This window comes from Chanodichthys erythropterus, chromosome 9, assembly GCF_024489055.1.
Source record: "Chanodichthys erythropterus isolate Z2021 chromosome 9, ASM2448905v1, whole genome shotgun sequence".
Taxonomy (NCBI): domain Eukaryota; kingdom Metazoa; phylum Chordata; class Actinopteri; order Cypriniformes; family Xenocyprididae; genus Chanodichthys; species Chanodichthys erythropterus.
The window spans coordinates 10,793,597-10,816,861 of record NC_090229.1 but is presented as its reverse complement, the minus strand read 5'-3'; the positions used below and the strand labels follow the sequence as shown (position 1 = coordinate 10,816,861).

At 36.3% G+C, this 23,265-nt stretch overlaps 1 protein-coding gene across 2 annotated transcripts; it reads left to right on the top strand.

Moving 5' to 3' along the window:
* The first annotated feature begins 58 nt into the window (after nucleotides 1-58).
* LOC137026910 (N-acetyllactosaminide beta-1,3-N-acetylglucosaminyltransferase 3-like) lies at nucleotides 59-23,021 on the top strand. 2 transcript variants are annotated; one of them, XM_067394541.1, is made up of 2 exons: nucleotides 59-221; nucleotides 16,774-23,021. In XM_067394541.1, exons 1-2 carry the CDS (start codon nucleotides 194-196, stop codon nucleotides 17,919-17,921), a joined length of 1,176 nt encoding a protein of 391 aa, XP_067250642.1. In that variant the 5' UTR covers nucleotides 59-193; the 3' UTR covers nucleotides 17,922-23,021. The 2 variants fall into 2 exon arrangements, with proteins under 2 accessions (XP_067250642.1, XP_067250643.1); XM_067394542.1 differs by having other exon boundaries at nucleotides 65-216.
* The last annotated feature ends 244 nt before the right edge of the window (nucleotides 23,022-23,265 follow it).

Genomic DNA, 23,265 nt, shown 5'->3' with positions numbered 1-23,265 from the left:
TATGTAGGCAGCACACCAGTTTTGAGAGACTGCCTCTCTGGCTGTTTATTCTTTCAGTTTTTCCTCTAGAGACAGCTGAACTACAGAGGCTCTTGTAGATTTCCTCCTTAAGAGGAAAGAGAGAGTTTGAGCAGTAAAAAGGCTGGGATGGTTGTTAAACTGACGAACAAAACCTCAAGACTTACTTTTGTTGATGTTATCCGAAGTAGCTAAAAGGTCAGGTAAGATAAATTTGTTTTCTATCTGGATCGGTTAGATGACTAAACAATTTACTCTGTGTATGTGTGTGTTTTTTAGTATTATTATTATTAAATGCGTTTAAATAATTTTGATTTCTCGTTGCCGTGAAAATGAACCTAACGCGACGACAAGATATGTGTATTCTGCTACTGTTACTGTTTTATACTGTTTTTATTTGATTCTTTTTTTTGTTGTATGATTCTCGCATGTATTGTATGTCAAATTGAACGAAACAGTTTTGTAAATGAGAGACACTATTAAAACTACGGTTGCCATGATATTGACATTAATAGACAAAAGAACTAACGTTTTGAGAGAGTCGCTGAAATAGAACAGGTTTTTCACACAACTTCCTCCTGCAATCCATTGTTTCTCAAGGAAAGGAGAAACGGGGCAACTTCTTGAGCAATGTTGTCGAGGGATGTTGCTTGGTCACTTTGCCATTGAGAATGGACAGCAAATTTCGTATCCAGATAGAATTTTGTTGCCCATTCTCAATGGGAATGTGCCCAAGCATCATTGCTCAAGACGTTGCCCCGTGTATCATCACCTTCAAATTACTCTACATTAATACTGTGTTAATGTGTTGTACAGTTAAATAATTTGTTCGCCCCAAAATGAGAATTCTAGAAGAAAGATGTCTCCTTCAATCATTATTTATAGTGAACAGTTAGCCGGGAGATGGGAGTTTTCCTTTAAAAATGCATTTCAGTGCAAATGATTAAGTATACAGTACGTAATTCAAAGAGGCCTAACGTTACCTCAGAATTAAAGTGGCGTTATTTAGCTTGTATGCAAAAACAGTCTTTCCAGTTAAAGAGATTGGTTAAATTTCCAAACTGCTATTAAAAAGTGCGTTATTCTGATTTTCAGGTCGATAGAAATGGTTCATACATTTAAAAAAATACATTATTTAAACCCAGTTAACCTTCCGTGTTTGTCTATTATCTAGTTGTAGCCAATATGCTAAAATTACTGTTTTAAATATCCTGCTTCATCTGTTATATCATGAGATTTTTTCCAAATGTATTCAAACCATGGGCGTCGGAACCATTATGTGGGTGGGACAGGACCCACCCACTTTTTAAGACCAATTGGACCCACTCACTTTTACCGTCTCTAATTCAGCATTTGTCTAATCCCCCCAGGTGATGTTACTCCACAAACCACCAACAGAGCATAAAAATACCAAAAATAAAAATATTTTTTAAAACATCGCCAAGTAAAACGCTGCGTTTATATAGAAATGTCTCTTTACGACCACAACAAACCGGACACTTTTCAGACGCACATTCCGACTTCGCCTCAGCGCCAGGCGCAAGTCAAACGAGCGCGGAAAAAGTGCAGGTGCAGGTGACGACGAGGGAGCTTCACAACAGTGAACTGTGGTCAAATGAGATGTTGTCAGGCTATGTCAGTAAAACTCCAACCAGCCGTTAGGCTATAGCCTACTGTGCTCGAAACGTGAACTCAAGAATTGCTCACGCAAATGCGCCGGCGCTCGCTGCATATTACATTATTATATCTTAAAGGTCCCGTTTTTCGTGGTTTTTCGAAGCTTTGTGTTTATAGTGTGCAATATAACATGTGTTCATGTTTCGCGTGTAAAAAAAACAGTATTTTTCACATAATTTACTTGTCTGTATACCGCTGTTTCCACTGTCATAAAAACGGGCTGATGACTTCCTTGTTCTATGAAGTCCCTCCTTCAGAAATACGTAACGAGTTCTGATTGTGCCAGCGGTTCCTGTGTTGCGATTCGACAGCAGCTAGCGCTCCTTGCCCGGAAAGGTCACGCCTCTTACCATAACGTGTGCTGCACTTAAGGTGCGTTCACGTGGCCTCGTAATTCCTGTAGTTACGAGATTCTAGCTTGTAAAAAGCGTTCACGTCCTCGTAGAGCTCGTAATTACAGCTTGTAAGCTGGGAGTTTTCTGAAAGCTCCCAGATAGGGCTGGGAATCGATTCCAAAAAGAATCGATTCCGAGGCGTTGGGAATCGAGAGTCGATTCCAAAGGTCGGAATCGGTTCCATTAAGGGGAATCGACTCCTCTTTTTTAACACAAACCGCGGCCACGTAGCCGATTTCATTTGTCAACACAATCACATCACCTGTAAAGAAATAACGTTCAGAATAAATAAATGGATCCAGTCGTGACACAGAGTATGGTTTAGGGTAGGATGATTATTTCAGCATTGTGTAGGCAATCACGCGCAATGACTGACCCAACCGAATCTTTAGAATCGGTTACTGGGCCGGGTTTGATCTTGCTTGTTGTAGTTTAGGACAAAAAGAATAAATCAATCGACAACAACAATCAATCGGCCGAAGAATGTGTAAAGGCCCTAAAAAAGTTTATATGTGTAAAGGCCTAGGATTTTCCCCCTTCTGGTCTATGTATCCCTGCCTCTGCTGAATTATTTTTATCCCCTTTATCCCGGTGGGAATACATAAAATATCCGGCTTCGCCTCAGCGCCAGGCGCAAGTCAAACGAGCTCGGAAAAGGTGACGACGAGGGAGCTTCAGTTGAACTAAAACTCATAAAAATTAAACTCATAAAAATTAACACGACTGTCCAATCAGCCGTTACACTGTGCTCGAGGGTGGCGCACACTAAAGAATTGCATGCGCAAATGCGCTGCATAACTTTATTATAGCTTAAATAACTTACAAAAGAACAACGACAGTCATTGCTCGTAGTTTCGTTTGTGCTTTAAGTCATGAAATTACCAAACATGCGATTGAAGCTGCCTCAAAACTGTGCGTGCATGTATTTGTTGACATGGTTTTATTGTTATCCAATTTGTTGGCCTTAAAACATCTTAAACAAATGTAAACCAGGGAAATTATCGGGGGAGCATACCCCGTACCCCCCTGGCAAACTACATTTTCTGTCCTCGGTAATTATGAAACCCTGGCCAGCTGATATCTAATAAAATATGAGGTGCATTTCTCCAAATGTGCGCACTTTTGGACTAAATGTTTGTGTATGCAGTGTGATCAAAAATAAATGGGACCAAACGCGATTGAATGAAGGTTTGTATATCGTTATTCTATTAATAATACAAATTGATATTGCATTTCTATCAGAAAGTCATTAAGAATTATATTTATTAGATATTTGCAACATTACAATGACACTATGTTGCATATAAGCTATCTAATACTTCAAATCTCAAAGTTAAATCTTTTTTTTAAATTATTTTTTTCTGTAACAGCTGCCAAAAATAGTATATAGCTCCACTGTGGTTTTTAATAAATTAAATGGTAAACTTTTCAAAACACCCCCCCCCCCCTTTTTTTTTTTTTTTTTTTTTCACAAATCGCACCCTGTATATGTATGTAAATAGAATCTACCTATATGTATATGGTAAACATATTCCTAGTCTTTACACTGTGTGTCTACTGTCTACACCTGACGCAGGAAGCACGATGTGACAAATCCCCGAAGTAAATGCTTCGTTCTAATTATGACCAAGCAGCAGTCGCAATATGTCTAATAGGAAGGACAAATGGATTTGCAACGGTCGCTTTGCACGCCCGGTGTAGAGAGTTACTTGCTGTGTGGCACGGTAAGACGCGACAATGTTAGACACGGTGTTGGCATTAAAAAAAAAAATTGAAAATAACAGTGAGGAATCGATTCTTTGAATCGATTCTTTCGATTCCTGAAACAGGAATCGGAATCGATTCCAAAAAATCCGGAATTGAACAGCCCTACTCCCAGATATACAACGTGGCCGCGCTGTACCACCTGACAGCTGTAGATTCATTTAGGCGTTGACAGTGCTGCCATGGAAACGCATAATTCCCAGTTCAAGGACCAAAAGGACGTGAACAGCTCCGAATATAACGTCACGTGTTGTCATTTCAAGATTCCGGTAAATACGAGGTGACGTGAACGCAGCTTTTGTTTTACATGCCGTTGGATAGGGATGGTGTTGTGCCGAATGAACACAAAAGACAATAATTCCCGAGAGACTGAACTCTTTAATCTCCACAAGCAGCGACAGAAAATGTACAACGTTAGCACTCACTCAGAAGAGTACCTCATACGGAAAACAGCCATATACATAAACATAGTCCCCTCTTGTGGCCATTATGTGCACCGCAGTCCAACATTAACTATTGCAGTAAGGATACCACAATTATAATTTTCTGGAACCGAGTTAAACATAAATTGTAACCATTGATCTCTAAGTAAAGCGTCCCTGGGAAGGCCAAACAAAGGTGATTGGACTGCGGGATGAAAATAACAGCGTTTCGACGACATGGCCACAAACACACTATACAAACGCAACTCATGCTCTTCTCCGTGGGAGCACAACAAGACCACGCCCCCTTTTTTGTGTATTCCTGTGGGCGGAGCTTAGTCAAAAAACTGTTTTAGTGACGTCATTAAAGAAGGAAGTAGAGGGATGTAGTCCAAACTGGCTGTTCGATGTAGGCGACTTCTGTTAAATAAAATATCTCGCTTGGCATTGAACTTTGAGCTTTAAAATTTTACAGATTTTATTTATACTCTAACAACAACATTACACACTAACTAAAGTTTGAAACATGGGATCACGAAGAACGGGACCTTTATATCCAAGGTTTAGTTTAATTTGTCCTATGTCTGAGTGTCAGGTCTGTTGGTAAAAGGCAACGCATGGGCGACTGATATTATGATTTTTAAAATAGTAGGTCTATTTGAATTCGGGTCGTTCTAAAATGTCTTAAAATGTATTTATTTTTCTAACGTTTTAACGTACACCACATTATATTACACATTGACTTTATGAATACAAATGACAGCTTTATGATTTTTATTTTATTTATTTATTTATTTTTTTTTGCATGCAGACAGCATGTACTTATTTTTAAACGTTTTTCTGAAATATTATTTCTCAATTTTTTCAGAACATGCAGTCAGAGTTACAGAAAAAATGATAATGCAAATAAGGAGTTTTTTTTATTTTTAATCAGGTTAGTTAAAAGTGTGATTGAATGATGTTCATTCAAATTCACAACCATGTATTTGCTATAACAATGAAAATATTTGAAAAACGGTTATAAACAAGTAATGATGCAATTCTTTACATTACTTAATTCTTGCGTGTAGCAGAATTCAATGGGTGTAAAATTATTATCATGTCACATATGACGCATTTTATTTAATGTGACAGACAAAAACAGTAACGCAGTGACACAATGAATCACCAGTGACGTGTAAGACCAAAGATCCTTATTCTTCAACTAGGATTAAGTAGTTGGGACTAAATTTTTACGTTTGGTATACAATCAAAGACTTATCATTGACATTAGTGGATGCAGTCAGAGGATCATAAACATTTTAAAAATGTCTGTAAAATATGCTGTCTGTATAGTCGCTGCTTCACAGCTGTACTCAATTTATCCATATACCTTTAATTTAGCCATATCTGACCAAATGAGGATTAACAACGAGAAGGAAGAGTTATAATCATGTAATCTTAGTGCTATTTTATGCAAAAGAACTAAATGAATAGCTTTGAATAAAGTTTATCTATATGGGTAACACCAGTGACATTTTTCATGAAAAATGTATTTTACAAAATGGCTGCTGCAAGGTATCAATCCACATGTTGTCAATCATGATATATTCACTAAATTAAGTAGTTTAATCCATTTGTATTCTTTTTTTTTTTTTTTTAAATATCTAACAATAATGTAGGTCATGCCAGTGACTTCACCTAAAAGCTTCATATGAAATTATGATTTTCTAATTAAAATTTCTGATAACTGAAAAGAGACTTTCCATTGGCCTTTCTTCATGGATCTTCAGGAAATAGGAAGAAGGAAGTCAAGTGATGCCATCAGTGTGATTTTTATTTAAAAAAAAAGAGATTTTTGTTAAAGGTAACACCAGTGACACAACACCAGAGGTTATATATTTTATAATATTTATTCAGCATTTGTTTTTTTGTTTTTTCTTTTTCTTTTTTTATGTAGTTTATATTTGATAGTTATGCATACATTACATTTGAAATTGTAGGAAAACTGTTTCTGAGCTCTAAATAAAGCACTTTCCCTCTGTAAATGACTGTGGGGATGAGCACTTCCGTGGCGCTTGGAATTTTTACAATTAAAAAATGAATATTGCCACGTTGATGGCTCAAGAAGGTTTAATTGTTCAAATAACATATTGTTTCATATTAAAATATATATATAAAAAAATTTAATCCTGAAGTGTCTTCAGGTGTAATATTTCTGTAAAGTCTAGGGACAGAAAAGTGGACGTTTCTGTACAATGACCATTCATTGTAAAATGAAGTAAATGTTAAAAATGAACAACTTTCATGTTAGCCTAATGGAAAAATAATGGAGTACTTCAACCTACAAACTAATAAAAGATGTCATCAGATCATGTGTGCCTTCAGCAGTTATAATTATAAACATCAAAATCATGATAGGCCTACCCCTCAATAGTAGGCTTTATATAAGATGGGGTAAATGCAGACTGAATGGGACATTTTATCCAAGTCATCTCAATAGTAAAAAGTGTCCCAATCACCCTGAACTCACCCTATACAATTTATTATGTATTCCCATGCTTAAAGAACATTTAATCCCGTGGAGCTCTAAAATAATGTTATTGACTTCAATTGATGAATGCAGCAAAGAAAAGATGAAGAATGGAAAAGCACTTTGCTGGCAAAGAAATTGGAAAATTACACAGGTAAGACAATTCCTATACCAATAAATACCTGTCAAACATTGTTTTATTAAAGAAAATTATTTTAGGAAAAAAAAAAACTTTAATTTTTACACTTAAGACAGGTATAGCATGTGGCAAAAAGTGTAATATAAGTAATTATGTAGCGCGCGCCGGTGCATTTGCGCATGCAATTCTTTAGTGCGCGCCACGAGCACAGCATAACGGCTGATTGAACAGTCATGTTCATTTTTCTGAGTTTTACCGACATAGCCTGACAACATCTCATCTGAAGCTCCCTCGTAGTCCCCTATACCTTTTCCTCGCTCGTTTGACTGGCACCTGGTGCTGAGGCGAAGTCAGAATGCGCGTCTGAAAAGTGTCCCGTTTGTTGTGGTCGTAAAGAGACAGTTCTATATAAATGCAGCGTTTTACTTAGAGATGTTTAAAAAAATAATAATAATTTTTGGTATTTTATATGCTCTGTTGGTGGTTTATGGAGTAGCGTCACCCGGGGGGGATATTTATTTTTTTGTAAAAATAATTCAGCAGAGGCAGGGATTCTAAGACCAGAATGGGGGAAATCCCCCATTCCCACCCACCCCTACAAATCGCACCCTGTGTATAATATATATATATATATATATATATATATATATATATATATATATATATATATATATATATATATATAATGTAGTAGTTCTTGAAGCACTGACTCCAGCTGCAGTCCACTCTTTGTGAATCTCCCCCACATTTTTGAAAGGGGTTTGTTTCACAATCCTCTCCAGGGTGCGGTTATCCCTATTGTTTGTACACTTTTTTTCTACCACATCTTTTCCTTCCCTTCGCCTCTCTATTAATGTGCTTGGACACAGAGCACTGTGAACAGCCAGCCTCTTTTGCAATGACCTTTTGTGTCTTGCCCTCCTTGTGCAAGGTGTCAATGGTCATCTTTTGGACAACTGTCCAACTGTCCTAGTGTATGTGTATATATATACATATATATATATATATATACACACACACACTAGGTTTCTGCCCAACACCAGTAGCCCCTCACTGCAGAACACACAAGATCCAGTGCAGGGGCGGATCTACCGGGGTGGCAACTACCCTAAGAAACAGCTTTGCCACCCCATCTGCCACCCCAAAATTATCAGAGAATAAAATATAAATGTTAGCAGTTTTTCAAGTACTACTGCTTTTCAGCAGCGGCGCTTCAATGTGATGACATAAAAAAGACAGCGTATTGCAAAATAATGGCAAGAAAACACGTCTTTCAATAAGCTGCATGACGGTTGCACGCGAACCCATGCGCACCCAATGTAGTCAGCTTCATTAACAAATGACTCTTATGAACCGGTTCTTTGGGAGTCAAAAACACAGCGCAGCCAAGTTCACTTACGAATTGTTTTCCATTTGTTCATGAATCGGAAAATTACTGCTTCTCGGCTAACTCAGAAGTCCTTGAATTTTCGTAATTTTTTGTGAGCTGATTCACCGACCGCCCGCTCCACTTTCATCATGGATAAAGGTATTTTTGCCATCCGACGAAACGGTAACATGAAATCAATAAGAAGATCCCGATCACAGAAACTAGTTAGGTAAGAATCTAAATGTATTTTAGCTTTTCTCGATTGCTAACACATTTTAAGTGATTCAGTTGGCCCAGTTTCTCAAAATGTTTAACAATGACTACATTAGGTAGCAAAACGGATGAAACACACCAGTCAAAATCTGAGAGAGAGCTGAATGAATAATTTACAGGGGTTTTAAACTTACACAGTACCAGTACTTTAGATGAGAGAAATTTCACTATGTACAGTAAACTGTAGCACGTTGTACACCCTCAAACTTGTGATTGTCAACTTTCTCTGTAGCCATTTTTATACTGTATTTTGCAGAACTGAGAAATGACTGTCTTGTGTCAGAAGACCAATACACTGCAATATTACCTTATATACTGTAATAAAATTTGTCCAAATGTGCAGAGGATGCTGAATTTAGTTTTACTGTAATTGATAGTATACTGTATTGTGGTGCATACCAAGTTCATACATATCTACTGCCAGATCACTTTACAATAGTAAAATGAAAAAAAAAAAAAAAAAATCATTGCTGTATTTTACTGTATCTGTAAATTTATTTTTGTATAGTGTAGTAGACAGTGAGCTGCAAAATAATTCCTGAATCCCAGTAAAAGGTATTTTTGTGACAGTGTTACATGAATTGATCTCACTAGTGTTCACTGGGAAGTGCAGTAGTCTGTGTATTTAAGTTTTGTGTGTCATGTGAGGCCAAAGTTTGATTTTGTCAGACAAGAATAATTTTTTGACTAAAACATTTTATTTTGACCTGGAAGTTTGAGGTTTGTACAAGTTGGTGCATAGTTTTGAGATTGTGTTTATAGTTGTATATATTGTTTCATTTCAACTAGATTAAAAGTTTAAAAGACAAATGTATCCTGGCTAGTCATAAAGCCAACTTAAAGTCTTGTTTAAAAACATAAATAGTTTGGTCGGTTAGGCCAGAATATAGATGTTCTGGGTGATTACTAAAGTGTTGCTAGGTGGTTGCTAGGAGATTCTGGGTGGTTGCTAGGCTCTTTCTGCAATTGCTGGGGTGTTGCTAGAGTATGTAGTTGATAGGCTGTTCTGGGTGAACACACACAGACATTCCCACCTCTGTTAATAACAGAAACTCAAAAATTGTTTGCAAAAAACAAGTTTTGTTGTTCTTTAACTTGCACTAAAACATGTGATTTATGCCATCGAAGTAGCCTGTGTAATATTAATAAAACTGCTCATCTCCTTTAGTGATACAAGGTCAGACTCATTTTAAATCTGTTGATGTTTTTCATATAGTGTCTTTACTTTGTGCCATGATGGATATTGAAATCTTATTTATTTTGGTAATGCAATGTAATCCACTTTTGTGTCCTTAAACATTCATTTTTTTGGGGTCGACAGCTTATAAAAACTTAATCTGTTAGCTTGTTTGCTGTACACCATGTCACATAGCAGCTTTTAGACATTTTTTTCTATTTTTTTGTTATAAGTCAGAAATGATAAGGAGGCAGCCTAACACTATATAAGTCAATGGGGACTGTTGGATCGGAGGCGTGGTTTTCCGATTATTACCATTTTTTTCCGATCGCGTGTCGCTCTGTCTCTATTGGATCTTGTGTGTTCTGCAGTGATGGGCTACTGGTGTTTGGCAGAAACCTAGTTTTTTTTTTTTTAATAATTAAACCGTGTCATCAAAGTTGGTATTGTGGCTTTATATATGTATTATATATTTATATCTAGATCCAACCCCGCCCCATGGTATGGAAGTTTTTTCCTAACAAAATTAAAATAATAAATCAAAGTTTCAAAACAGCTGCTCAAATGATAAATCAAATTCTCAAATTATTACAGTTTACTCAATACTCAAATCGTCCTTACAATTTGCAAAACTGTATGTTTATTTCTCGAAATAATTAGTACAAACAGCACAACATATTGGATTACCTGCAAAAGCCTGGAACTTGCTCAGAATCCTTAGTTCATCTCTCAAAAGCAAATATTTATGTCAATGAACATATCAGTGCCATCAGAATGACAAGTCCTCTTGATAGTCAAAATGCTTAGCCATGTTAACAGTGATGAATATTTCAGATGTAGCCTAAACTATAGATATGGTTTTTATAACAGTGAACAAATTACTGTAAAATGTCCTTGTGATAAATAAAAAGGACAAGACTATATACACTGTATTATGTGTGTGATATAGTATGTATCTGTATAAAGTTAATTTAGCCTACTATACTGTAAGTGTAAAGGTTTTTCTCCAAACGTTCGGCTGCACATTTAGACCCGCATAAGCCATTGTAAGGTCATGATTGAGAACAGAATTTCACCAGAAACGTGCCTACGCCCTTTGCCTTATCTCCCTCTTCCTGTTTTGCCTCCCTACCCTTCTACCACACATCCGTACTCTTCTTCTTCTGCCCAGCTGTTGACCCTGTTCTTCCATTATCAGAAATTGAAACTCTTGTGTTGTGTCTATATATGCTTTCCAGTTGAAGATTCATGACATGCATCTTTTAGCTGCTTTAGAGAACTGGTTGTGTCATTGGTTGATCTAATACTTTACATTTCCTTGAATGCATTAGTGAAATTCAGGATTCACCTGCAAACTTCATCAATTCAGGACACATTTACAAAAGTCTAATGGAAATGTACAGGTGCTGGTCATGGAATTAGTGAAATAAATCAACTTTTTGATGATATTCTAATTATATTCAAAAGTGAAACTTGTATATTATATTCATTCATTACACACAGACTGATATATTTCAAATGTTTATTTCTTTTAATTTTGATGATTATAACTGACAACTAAGGAAAATCCCAAATTCAGTATCTGAGAAAATTAGAATATTGTGAAAAGGTTCAATATTGAAGACACCTGGTGCCACACTCTAATCAGCTAATTAACCCTCTGGAGTCTGTAGCAGACAATTGTACATAATCCTGAATGTACTAAAGCATTTGCAATTTGTTCAAAAGAATGAGAAACTGCTTTTATGATGTGCAAAAGTGACTAGATGATGTGGTGGTTGAACAAGTAGTTTGGAGAAATGTTACTGAGAAAAACTGTAAATAATAAATCAATCTCTCAAACAGCTGCTCAAATGATAAATCAAATGCTCAAATGCAATTTCATTTCAAATACAAATGAGTTTTAATTTGATTTTTGATACAGTGCATGCTTCCCCGAATGAGGAAATGAAATTGCATTTGATGTATCATTTGCAGCTGTTTGAGAGTTTGATTTATTATTTAATAATTTGATCATTTGATTTATCATTTGAGCAGCTGTTTTGAAACTTTAGTTTATTATTTGATATTTTTAAGCATTTTCATTTTAATTTTGTTTGGAAAAAAACTTCCATAGTTGCCTATGGATCTGGTGTTCTGCAGTGAGAACCATCAAAGACTATAGAATAACACAAGACGCATCACTCGTATTGTTTTGAATGGGAGAATGTGCAACGCGCAATATGGCGGATAAGGGGCCGTTCACATATCGCGTATAAAAACCAAAACGCGTGGAAAGCGCGGCCGCATCGCTTTCTCCTTTCCAAAGCGCTTGCGCTCCCGTTGCGTCTGTCATTGCCAGGGGGGCGGAGCCAGACATTGTAAACATTCGGGGCTCGCAGTTGTACAGAGCCACGCCCCCCGTCACTCACTCAGCGCAGCGGGAGGCCTCAAGATTCTAGTTCGGTCCGGTTATGCCATGACAACTTTAGCACATGTGTCAGCTAAACATTCTGTCGGTGTTTCCCATTAATGACCCTGTGCCGCCGCCACTGTTTCACAATGAACCGAAAATTTAAAACAGTCTAAAAGGTCTCTATAATCGAAACTGTGATATGGCTTTGTGCCTTTATAAAACAGCAAAATACAGTGATTAAGTATATATATATATATATATATATATATATAGGCTACAGTGTGTTTGTGCTGCGTGTTTTAAATAACCTAGAAGTATGCACTTTGCTCACGCCATCTGCTGGTGATCAAAATAAAATCTCAAGGATTTATCTAGTACAAAAGTACTGTAATTTCCCTACTGTTGTGTAAAGTAGCTACTTTACTAAAAATTCTTATTTATTTATTCATTTACAGTGCATTTGTTACAATATATGGATATTACTGTCATATATAACTAATTATATAGGCCTAAATCATTATTATATTATTGCAATAATTGTTTGGCATCTTAAAACACAATGTAGACTGAGACTCTATATCACAACTAAAAAGATGTTTGAACCCTCTTTCATGTCCGGGTACAATACTGTTTCTTTGGTCAATTTGCACACTGTACATGGGTTGAAACTCTTAATTTTGAGCTTCCAAAAAGAACCAGATTGATGCATTTAACCTTAAAATGTACAAAATTTTTATTCCAGGGGGCATGCCCCTGGACCCCCCTAAAGGAGGTACACCCAACATAAATACCAGTGGGAAATGTTCTTTTTTTTCAACTTTACTCACCAAGCTGATTGCACTAAAAACCCCGCAGTCATCATGCTTTTAGTCCATTTCAAGTTTGATTTTGACGTGACATAAAGAGGTGATATCTAACTTGGTCATCTGTTTACTTACTTTTCAATTAGTCCTCCTATTGATGCCATAATTTGTTCAGTCAAACTGACCCGCGGAACGCGCACTTAAAAAAGAGGCGGGATTTATCGTCATATCCAATTACATCCAATCATATCGCGATGGAGACATTGCCTTCTCTCACATGACTTTCCCCCATTCAATCTCAGTTACCCCCAACAAAACCCCCCGCATGCCGGGGGTCTGATGATTTTCTATTGTTTTCTATGAGAGCAAAGGGAAGCATGACTCCTGCTGTAACTTTACCTGTGGGTATCGCTGTTGGGCAGTGTTCCTTTAGAAACTAGAGTGACTTGCACTATTTTTAATGTCATAATTTGTAATATTTGTGTTGTTTTATATGTAATATGGATTACTTTCTCATCCCATTTGTTTTGAGGAGGCACTGCCTCCCTTGCCTCCTCGGAGGAAACGCCCCTGACCTGCAAAGATGATGTGCTTTTTTGGAAGAATCAGTGGGATTGTGACATTTGGTTCTCTTTTGGAGCCTCAAATAGAACAGCAGGTGTTGCTATTTTAAAGGACTTTAAATTTTCAGGGAAAGTTGCAAAACAGATGATCAAGGTCATTGGATTGTCATTGGATTGCTTAAGTAATTTGGGGTGACTTTAACACAGTGTTTGATGGAAAACAAGATCGATGGCCACCCAGAATTGACAATATGGCAAGTGAATTAAGCAATGTTTGTTTACGACTGAACATAATTGACATATGGAGATATAAAAATCCACAGTCACTTTTGTATACATGGAGTAATAGGGACAGATCTCAACAATCACGTGTTGATTTTTGGAAAATTTAAAAGAGAGAGTTGAATTTGTTACTATTGAACCATCAGTTTTAACATCACAAAGGCATATCTATTAAAATTAATGTTGTTAGGCATGTCTTCCATCTCATCTCATGTTACGTCTTCTCAGCCAATCATTGTGGAGAATGACTCTCTCTCATGAGCACAAGTTAACGTTCCTGCCGAAGCGCTTTTAGGTCAGCTGTTTCCCACTAAAGTACGTCTAGTTTTTTTTAATCTATTGTGGTAATTTGCAGGTCATGTCAAAAAGTTGTTGGTCTAGATAAATATCTGTATTCTGTATGTTTGACTCATTAAGTCACCTTTATTTATATAGTGATTTTTACAATGCAGGTTGTCAAAAAGTAGCCTATAGCTTTATAGAGATAAAGGGAACATAATTTTGGATGTACAGCAGCTAAAATTGTGTGATTGTCCAGCTTAAGTAAGTTCAGTATTAATTCATTCTATTGTAAAAATCTTTAGCTATTAATTTAGTTCATTTATCTATACTAAAACTCATGCACGATAATTTTAATTTTTAGATTCTGGTACAATACTTGGACATTTCCAATCTGGCAACACTGATGAGACACAAGAGATGCGCATTTGGGATTGCACATGGCATTAGCTTGATCCATCCTGAAAAATACCATTTTTTTTTTTGTCATGATTCAAGCGTTTAGAAACAAAATTGGGACAGTTGTTGTCAGATTTCATTGGTGACTTTAAATATGAAATGTAATCGAAAGCTTGGCAAACAGCTTTGGAGAATTTGATGTTTCCCCATTCAAAGAGATAGGAGCTGCACTTGAATGTCTGAGAGGCGTTTCAAAGATGGCCGCCGAGTGAAATGACTTGTCTTAAAGGGACTTTGGGAACATCTCCTACCTGACTTAAGCCAAAGTCCCTTTAAGACTATGGCCCGGTTTCACAGACAGGGCTTAGCCTAAGCCAGGATTAAGCCTTAGCTCAATTAGGATGCACACAAGTGAACGTTTCTAAAAGCTACTTAAATACCCTAATTGAAATAAGGGTTAATCCTGGCTTAGCCTAAACCCTGTCTGTGAAACCAGCCCTAAGTGTTATTCTATAGTCTTTGCTTATAAGCTCATGTGGTAACACTTTATAATACGGTTCATTTGTTAAACATTAGTTAATGGATTAACTAACATGAACTAACAATGAGCAATACATTTGTTACTGTATTTACTAATCTTCGTTAGTGTTAGTTAATGAGAATACAGTTGTTCATTCTTTGTTCATGTTAGTTCACAGTGCATTAATTAATGTTAACAAGCTTTTAATAATGTATTAGTAAATGTTGAAATTAACATTAACAAAGATTAATAAATGCTGTATAAGTGTAGTTCATTATTAGTTCATGTTAACTAATGTAGTTAACTAATGTTAACTAATGAACCGTATTGTAAAGTGTTACCGCTCAGGTTTCACATTAAATATGAGTACTATTTTTAATATTGAATAGAGGGCAGGGTTTTACCTTAGCACTCCTCCTCTCCATCTCTCACTCATAGCAGACTAATGGTTGGAGAGGCATGATTTAAGCATTCAAACTGACGTCATCAGGGAAGGAACGCCATTCCAGGCTGGAAGTAACTTTTCAGATTTTGATTAAGGATTAACACGACAAACAATTTTTTTCTGTGTATTAACTTGCACAGATTAATTGCTCACCCCAAGACTAGTAATATGCACTAATAAAATAAATAGGGTCAATTTTGCACATTAAATGCGAGTACTATTTTTAACATAATATCCAGTTTTAATATACCATTTGAAGTAATGCATGTTTGTTCAGTTTTGTTGTTTTAGTGCATAGTGGTGTGCCGTGGGATTTTTTACTTATCAAAACTAGAAGAAAAGGTTGGGAATGAAACACTGCCATAAATTGTCTTAATAACTTAATAACTCTTAATAATCTGACCAACTAACAGTCAGCTGATGGGTAATGGGCCTTACTTTTCGGATTCAAATTAGACCAATCTTTGTCGGCGCCGATAGCCTAGTGGTTAATGCGCCAAAATATGGTGCAAATATGTTCACAGCGACCCGAGTTTGATTACCGTCTCAAAGTCCTTTAACGATCCTGCCCCCCCCCCCCTTCTCTGCCCAATGCTTTCCTGTCTGCTCTCCACTGTCCTATCTGAATAAAGGCACAAAAATAGCCCATAAATATAACTTTTAAAAAAAAAAAAAAAAATAGATTAACTTAGTCTGAGTCTGTGCATAATTTTTCCTGATTTTTCACTGATTTAAAGGCATTTATTGCCAATAGACCAACCAAACAAAAGTTAAATGAGTTTAAAATAGCATTTTGATCAAGGGCATAATTTGCTGTCGATCCCCACCACTTTTGCCACGGTCGGTATTGTCCATACCACTTTTGAAACATCCTGCATCACAGATGTAGCCTACCTAATACACATTAAACATCTCCAGTTGACTAGTAGAGCATTCATTTTGTTCGTTTGTTAAATAAGAGGCCATGGCGCTGGAATGTGTTGTTTTTGAAATCTTGCTTACGTTGCTGCTCTTATCAGTGGTGTGCAACTGTTGCTCATTCACAGATGAGCGTTTTATCACTGAACGCCGGTTTCCATAAGCTGTAGAATAAGCTGAAGAAAAATGAGTAAGAAGATCCAGCTTTGAAGTAACTTAGGATGCAGAAACATAGTTCAGATAAACCTATGGATAATCAATTTACGCCATTCCTACTGGTTAACAGTACAGATAATTCTGGCAGCATCCCACCATGATATTCTGTTCTTTATGCAAATTAGGTCATTTAAAGTCATTATCTTTGACACACTGAGGCTGAACTTTTGTGCTTACACTGTGAATTGTGTCTCTGTTCTTCAACAGGTATGAAGATGAGAAAGAGAAAAGAGACAATAGCATTAATCATCACAGGTGTTGTGTGCCTCTTCATTTTCATCAACAAATATGACACTGAAGACAACGTGACACTGAATAGCAAAGACACATATGAGATGCTCCGTCATCAAACCGATTTGCTCAAATCTGAAACTCCCCAGCCTTTGTTTTCACAATGTCAACAGAATACGTCTGCTTATAATGTGACTGGATTTTCTACTCTGCCAGGTCATATCCAAGATTTCCTGCTTTACAGACACTGTAGGAATTTTCCCATGCTGCTTGACCAGCCTGATAAGTGTGGCGGACCCCTGAACTCTGCAGACGTCTTTCTTCTGCTGGTCATCAAGAGTTCTCCAGAAAACTACGATCGACGAGAAGTCCTGCGGAAAACATGGGCTGAGGAAAGACTGTACAAAGGTGTGTGGATCCGTAGGGTCTTCATAATCGGAACAACAAAAACTGGCTATGAGAAGCGCAGGTTGAATAAGCTGTTGAGGCTGGAGAACAATGAGAACAAGGACATTTTGCAGTGGGACTTCAATGATTCGTTCTTTAACCTCACATTGAAGCAGATCCTTTTCTTAGAGTGGATGGAAAGATGGTGCCCAAATGCTAGATTTCTCCTAAACGGGGACGATGACATCTTTGCCAATACGATTAACATGGTTGAGTATCTTAAAGGTCAAGAGGACAATGATGGAAGCAAACATCTCTTTACCGGGCACCTCATCCAGAACGTAGGGCCTATTAGACACTCCTCAAGTAAATACTATATCCCGGTGCAGGTTCATGAGTCTGAGAGCTATCCTCCGTACTGTGGTGGAGGAGGCTTTCTTCTCTCCGGCTTCACGGCCAGAACAATCTACAAAATGTCTCACTCTATAACTGTGTTGCCCATTGATGATGTTTACATGGGAATGTGTTTAGAAAAGGCTGGCCTCAAACCTACATCCCACTTTGGTGTAAGAACTGCTGGTCTGAATGTCCCAGGTGGGGACGTCGACAAATTCCACCCTTGCTATTACAGAGAAATCATTTTAGTCCACAGATTTCTGCCGCACATGATTTTTGTGATGTGGAACGAAATACAAAACCCACATTTGCAATGTGGAAAGGCAAAGTCTGCATTTTAGAGAAGCCTATAAACCAAAGAACAGGGTGTGTGATTAATTTTTAAAGAGAAGTGTCAATTAAGCTTTAATGTATGTTTTCAAATTTAAGATATAGGATATACATTATTTTGATAGTCTACATTTTGATGTGATAACGTTTATTAATGTGACAGACCTCTCCCGCCTTTTCTAGAAATGTTATAAAATGCTGTACAATTTACATTTACTCATGGTGTCGTTTAGATGTCTTTGTTCTCTTTGTTTACTTTGTTGTTTTATGCACCACCAGATGCACTGAAGTAGAAAATTCACTCACTGAATCGTTCAGGGGTGCATTTCCAGAAAGCATCAACTATGATTGTAAGTCACATTGAACTCTATTGGTAATGACGGAACTTGCGATCACAGCTGTTATTTATAAAATTGCTTGTACTTTTCACATAGATGTATTATAAATGTATTAATACTTTTACTTGCATATTTTTCTTGACTTACCCGAGCCAAACTTAAAAGTGTCAGACTCCATAAAGGCATCAGAAAAGTATATTTGGTCTTTGGCCTCTTTTGATCGAGATATAATTAAAAGTATTCTAAGTAGAGGTGGGAATCGCAGGGTACCTCACAATACGATACGATCACGATACATGGCTCACGATAATATCGCGATTCTGCAATATTCGAGATATTGCTAGACAATCCTATAATGATACATCGTGATATCTGTCTAACTATGAAAACAAAATGCCAGTGAAAAGGTTAAGTGCAGGTTTTCTCTCTTTACCTGCAAAACGGATAAATCCGATCTTCGGTTCCCACGCTATATGACGAATCAAATCAGTGATTCGGAGCACCAAAGTCACGTGATTTCAGCAATTTAGCCATTTAATAAGAGATCCGGATCACTGATTTGATTCGTAAAACTCAGAAGCAGTATTTTGAAATCGGCCCATCATATTGTTGAAAAGTCGTTATTTTGTTTTTTTGGCACACAAAAAGTATTCTAGTCACTTTATAATATTAAGGCAGAACTACTGAACTCGCATGAACTGTTTTAAATATGTTTTTTTTTAGAAACATTTGCTGATAACTTCACACCTTGTGTGAAAAAAAAAAAACAAAACAAAAAAAACATGCTGCTTGTTTTAGGGAACTGCCTAACCACAGTGGAAAGTTACAAGAGATGAAAAGAAACTGCTTTATACATTCACTCCAGAAACATCTGACATTCGTTTGATATATGTTGACATGTCATTTCACTTTTGATTAGTCTTTTTATGCGAGTGCCAGTAAAAGATACAGGAACAACCAGCTTCCTTTTTTACTGCTCTTGATTGGATACCATCGCTGCACACAATGGCAAAATAAAATCACAAAAAAGTGAATATACAAGCAGCAGCTGATCTACTGTATCTCTGAAGTTCAACATACATTTAAAATGTAAATTAACAGTAAAGGCTAAAAGAATATGTCCTAAAATTACTCAATTATATTTCAAATATACAAATTGAAAATTCAGTGATCTGGGTAACACTTTACAATAAGGTTCATTAGTAAACTACATTAGTTAACATGAAGTATTAATGAACTGCACTTCTACAGCATTTATTAATCTTTGTTAATGTTAATTTCAACATTTACTAATACATTATTAAAATCTTGTTAACATTAGTTAATGCACTGTGAACTAACATGAACAAACAATGAACAACTGTATTTTCATTAACTAACATTAACAAAGATTAGTAAATACAGTAACAATTGTATTGCTCATGGTTAGTTCGTGTTAGTTAATACATTGACTAATGTTTAACTAATGAACCTTATTGTAAAGTGTTACCGTGATCTGTTTAGGGTAACTCTGACTTTACCCCTTACATCCCTATCTTTCATCTAACAGGCTATTCTCAATCAGGTCCTGTAGAGAGGAGAAGCTTGATCTATCTTTGCTGTTGAACTCCCAACACTGAATCATAATATTGTGCACCTGAAAAGAAAGAACGCAAGAAAGAACGCAAGAAAGAAAGAAAGAAAGAAAGAAAGAAAGAAAAAAAAATCGGTACCACTTTTGGGGGTGAATGCGCTGTTTCAGTGTGGGCCCTTTAAATGCAAATAAGTTGGGTGGCGCTTACGCGAATATTCATGATATCCTCCTATTGTGGGCGTGTCCTTGAGACAACGCGCAAGCGAATGAAACTGAAAATATTAATACACGGAGCGTCAAATCGCATCGGTTTAATGGATTATTTCGAAAAGGTAATAATGTTAGTCAACAGTTCACATGTTCAAAACAATAAATAGTAGTAAGATAAATCATCTGAGCTAATTGAGTACAAGACAGGCATTCATAAACAGTTAATGTAAGGATACAGCAGAGCAAACATTAGCGAATAACCTTGTTTTACACTGATGTGTTTTCTGTTTAGCTTTTTTATTTGAGGATTTAGAAAGTTTTTGAATAGTTTGATTAGTCTGCTTCCTTCGTTGTCATTCTGTGCCTACAGTACTGCATAGTGTTGACAACTTGAAGCAAACCTCTACAAATGTATCTGTGTCATAATAAAAATAAGCTATAGACTGGTGTGAATATTCGATATCAATCTTAATTTCTTGATTATTATTTAATCAATATTGGTACACATTGAGTTTTTCACTTTCAACTGTTTTTCCAGCAAATTTCTTAACATGTAAATATTTGTACAAACTGTCTCCCTGTAGCACTGTCTCAGGCATCTTACATTACAGACATTGCAGTTTATTGCTCTGTTCTCATCTGCAGTCCTCTTGTCTCCTGCAGCAGGACTAAGGCACGTTCGCACAGGTGATCAGAGATCCTGGGCATCTTTATTCTGGTGTTTTTCAGTAGAAAGGTCTCTTTAGTGTCCTAAGTTATTGTAACTGTGACCTTGATTGTGTATGTGCAATAATTGAAAAACATGACAAACATTGTTAAAACATTTTCTAAAGATCTGTAAAGCTTATTTGGAATGCACAAAATTATCTTTAAAATATTATCCTGAAAATTGACTTTTCTTTATTATTGTTTTTTTTTTAAACAACAAATCCAGTTAGCCTATATAAATGATACATTAAATGTTATAACAAGTACAGAAGTAATTACTCTATGAATGTAACTCAAATTGAAAAGACAGGGGTCTGAGGATTTTTGGGACCCTGAAGAAGTTTTGACATGCCCTGACATTTGTGCTTTTTTCAGTTGTTCATAAACATATTAATGGAAAAAGTGTCATTATACACTGTATTCAGCGCAAACTAGGCTACAATAATATGTGAGGAACATGTATGTACATGTTTGGTTTTTGAAGGAATAACATTTATGCGTGGTTATTGAAAAAACAAAAAACTTAAGTCACTGAAATAAAGCCAAAAAATATATATTAAATCTTTGTTCACAAGACTTCTGGGTATTTGAGGTTGTAGACTAGAGTTTTTGCTTCAAAATGAGGTAAAAATTATGCTGCCTGCTTGTTCATATAAAACGATAGAGAGATTTAAATTTTCTAAAACATCTTTGGTCAAGAAACACAGTATGCGTGGAGGCGTGAATCCTCATGTATAATGGGTGATTCTCACCTGAGAAGACAAAAGAATCACATAATAATGACCTGAAATGACTTGCACATTAATGAGGCCTTTCAGTCAGGTAGGCTGTGAAAAAACACTCTGTGATCATGATTCAAATCTCATCATGGTGTAAATCAAACATACAGAAAAAACAGCAATACTGTGAAATATTATTACAATTTAAAATAATGGTATTCTATTATATTCTTTAAAATATAATGTATTTCTGTGATGCAAAGTGTCTGAACAATTATGTTGCCTCTACACTCTAAAAAATGCTGGGTTAAAAACAACCCAATTTGGGTTATTTTGGCAACCCAGCGCTGGGTCAAAAAGGGACGTACCCAGCGCTGGGTTGTTTTGACCCAGCAAGTTGGGTTAAATATTTAACCCAGCATGCTGGGTTGTTTTTTCTAACCTAAATTTTGGTGTAAAATGACTACATTACAGTATTTTAATTAACCCAAATGGGTTTTTAATTAAACCCAGTAATCTTAGACATTATAAAATCACTAAACACAGAATGACTATCAAAAGGTAAACATTTATTAAAAACAAGGACAAGGGCAAACATGGTCAAAACTAAAAACATGCATGTGAGATGAAAATCAGAAAAGAATTGCAAAATCAACAGCCACAGTTTGTACAGATAAATTGTTTTTCACATTTCAGTGTACTGATGAATCTAACTGGCATTTAAGACCAAATAAGACTTTTTTTTGCATAATATCCACTGGCAACGAAAACACTACACAAATTATTTGTGAAGATTATGTGAAAGAATGTGATTTTGAATGAGAGTGTGAATTTCTCCACTAAACAACAATGAACAAGCATTGAATATTTGTCAGATTATATGCTAAAAGTTCGTTGAGTCCATGAATACATACAGAACACGCATCACAGCCAATTTTCATGACCTCCTTAGGATAACTGATGTCCAGTCATGAAGCAGCTCCATCAGCACAGCAAAGGCATGCAACATCCTTTAAATTGTCCAGGACAATCTTCTCCTTAAAAAGCATGGTCACATCAGTGATTTTCGTTGGAGAAGGTTATTCTCTTTTTTGACCAGTATTCATCCTTGTCACCACCTGTTGATCATTGATTAAAAAGAGGAAAAAGAAAATTACTAGGGAACACAAAACAAATTCCTGAAACATTTGATGATTAAAACTGAATAATTTTCAGACAGGTGCATCCACATCATTGTGAAGTGACTCAAGAGCAGCTCTGGAGATGAAGTTCAAGTGGATTGTCCTCATACAGTGAGACTGCAGATGGATTAGATTAATCCATATACAGTAAAAATGTCCAGAGCTTACTTTTTTAGCCATAAATGTAATTGTGATCTTGACATGATATCGTTTACCGTCTGGCCCTATTCAAAAACCATGTTTTTGCTACAATGTCTTCATTTAAGGGGCCAGTGGCTCCCTACACAGCATGTAGTGTGGAGTCCTGTGAGATGTTTTTTCTGTCATTATGAAGTTTAAAGAGTTAGTTCACTCAAAAATGAAAATAATGTCATTAATTACTTACCCGCATGCCATTCCACACCCGTAAGACCTTCGTTAATCTTCGGAACGCAAATTAAGATATTTTAGATTAAATCCGATGGCTCAGTGAGGCCTGCATAGCCAGCAATGACACTTCCTCTCTCAAGATCCATTAATGTACTAAAAACATATTTAAATCAGATGTGAGTACAGTGGTTCAATATCAATATTATAAAGCCACGAAAATTTTTTGGTGCTATAAAAAAAAACCTAAATAACAAATT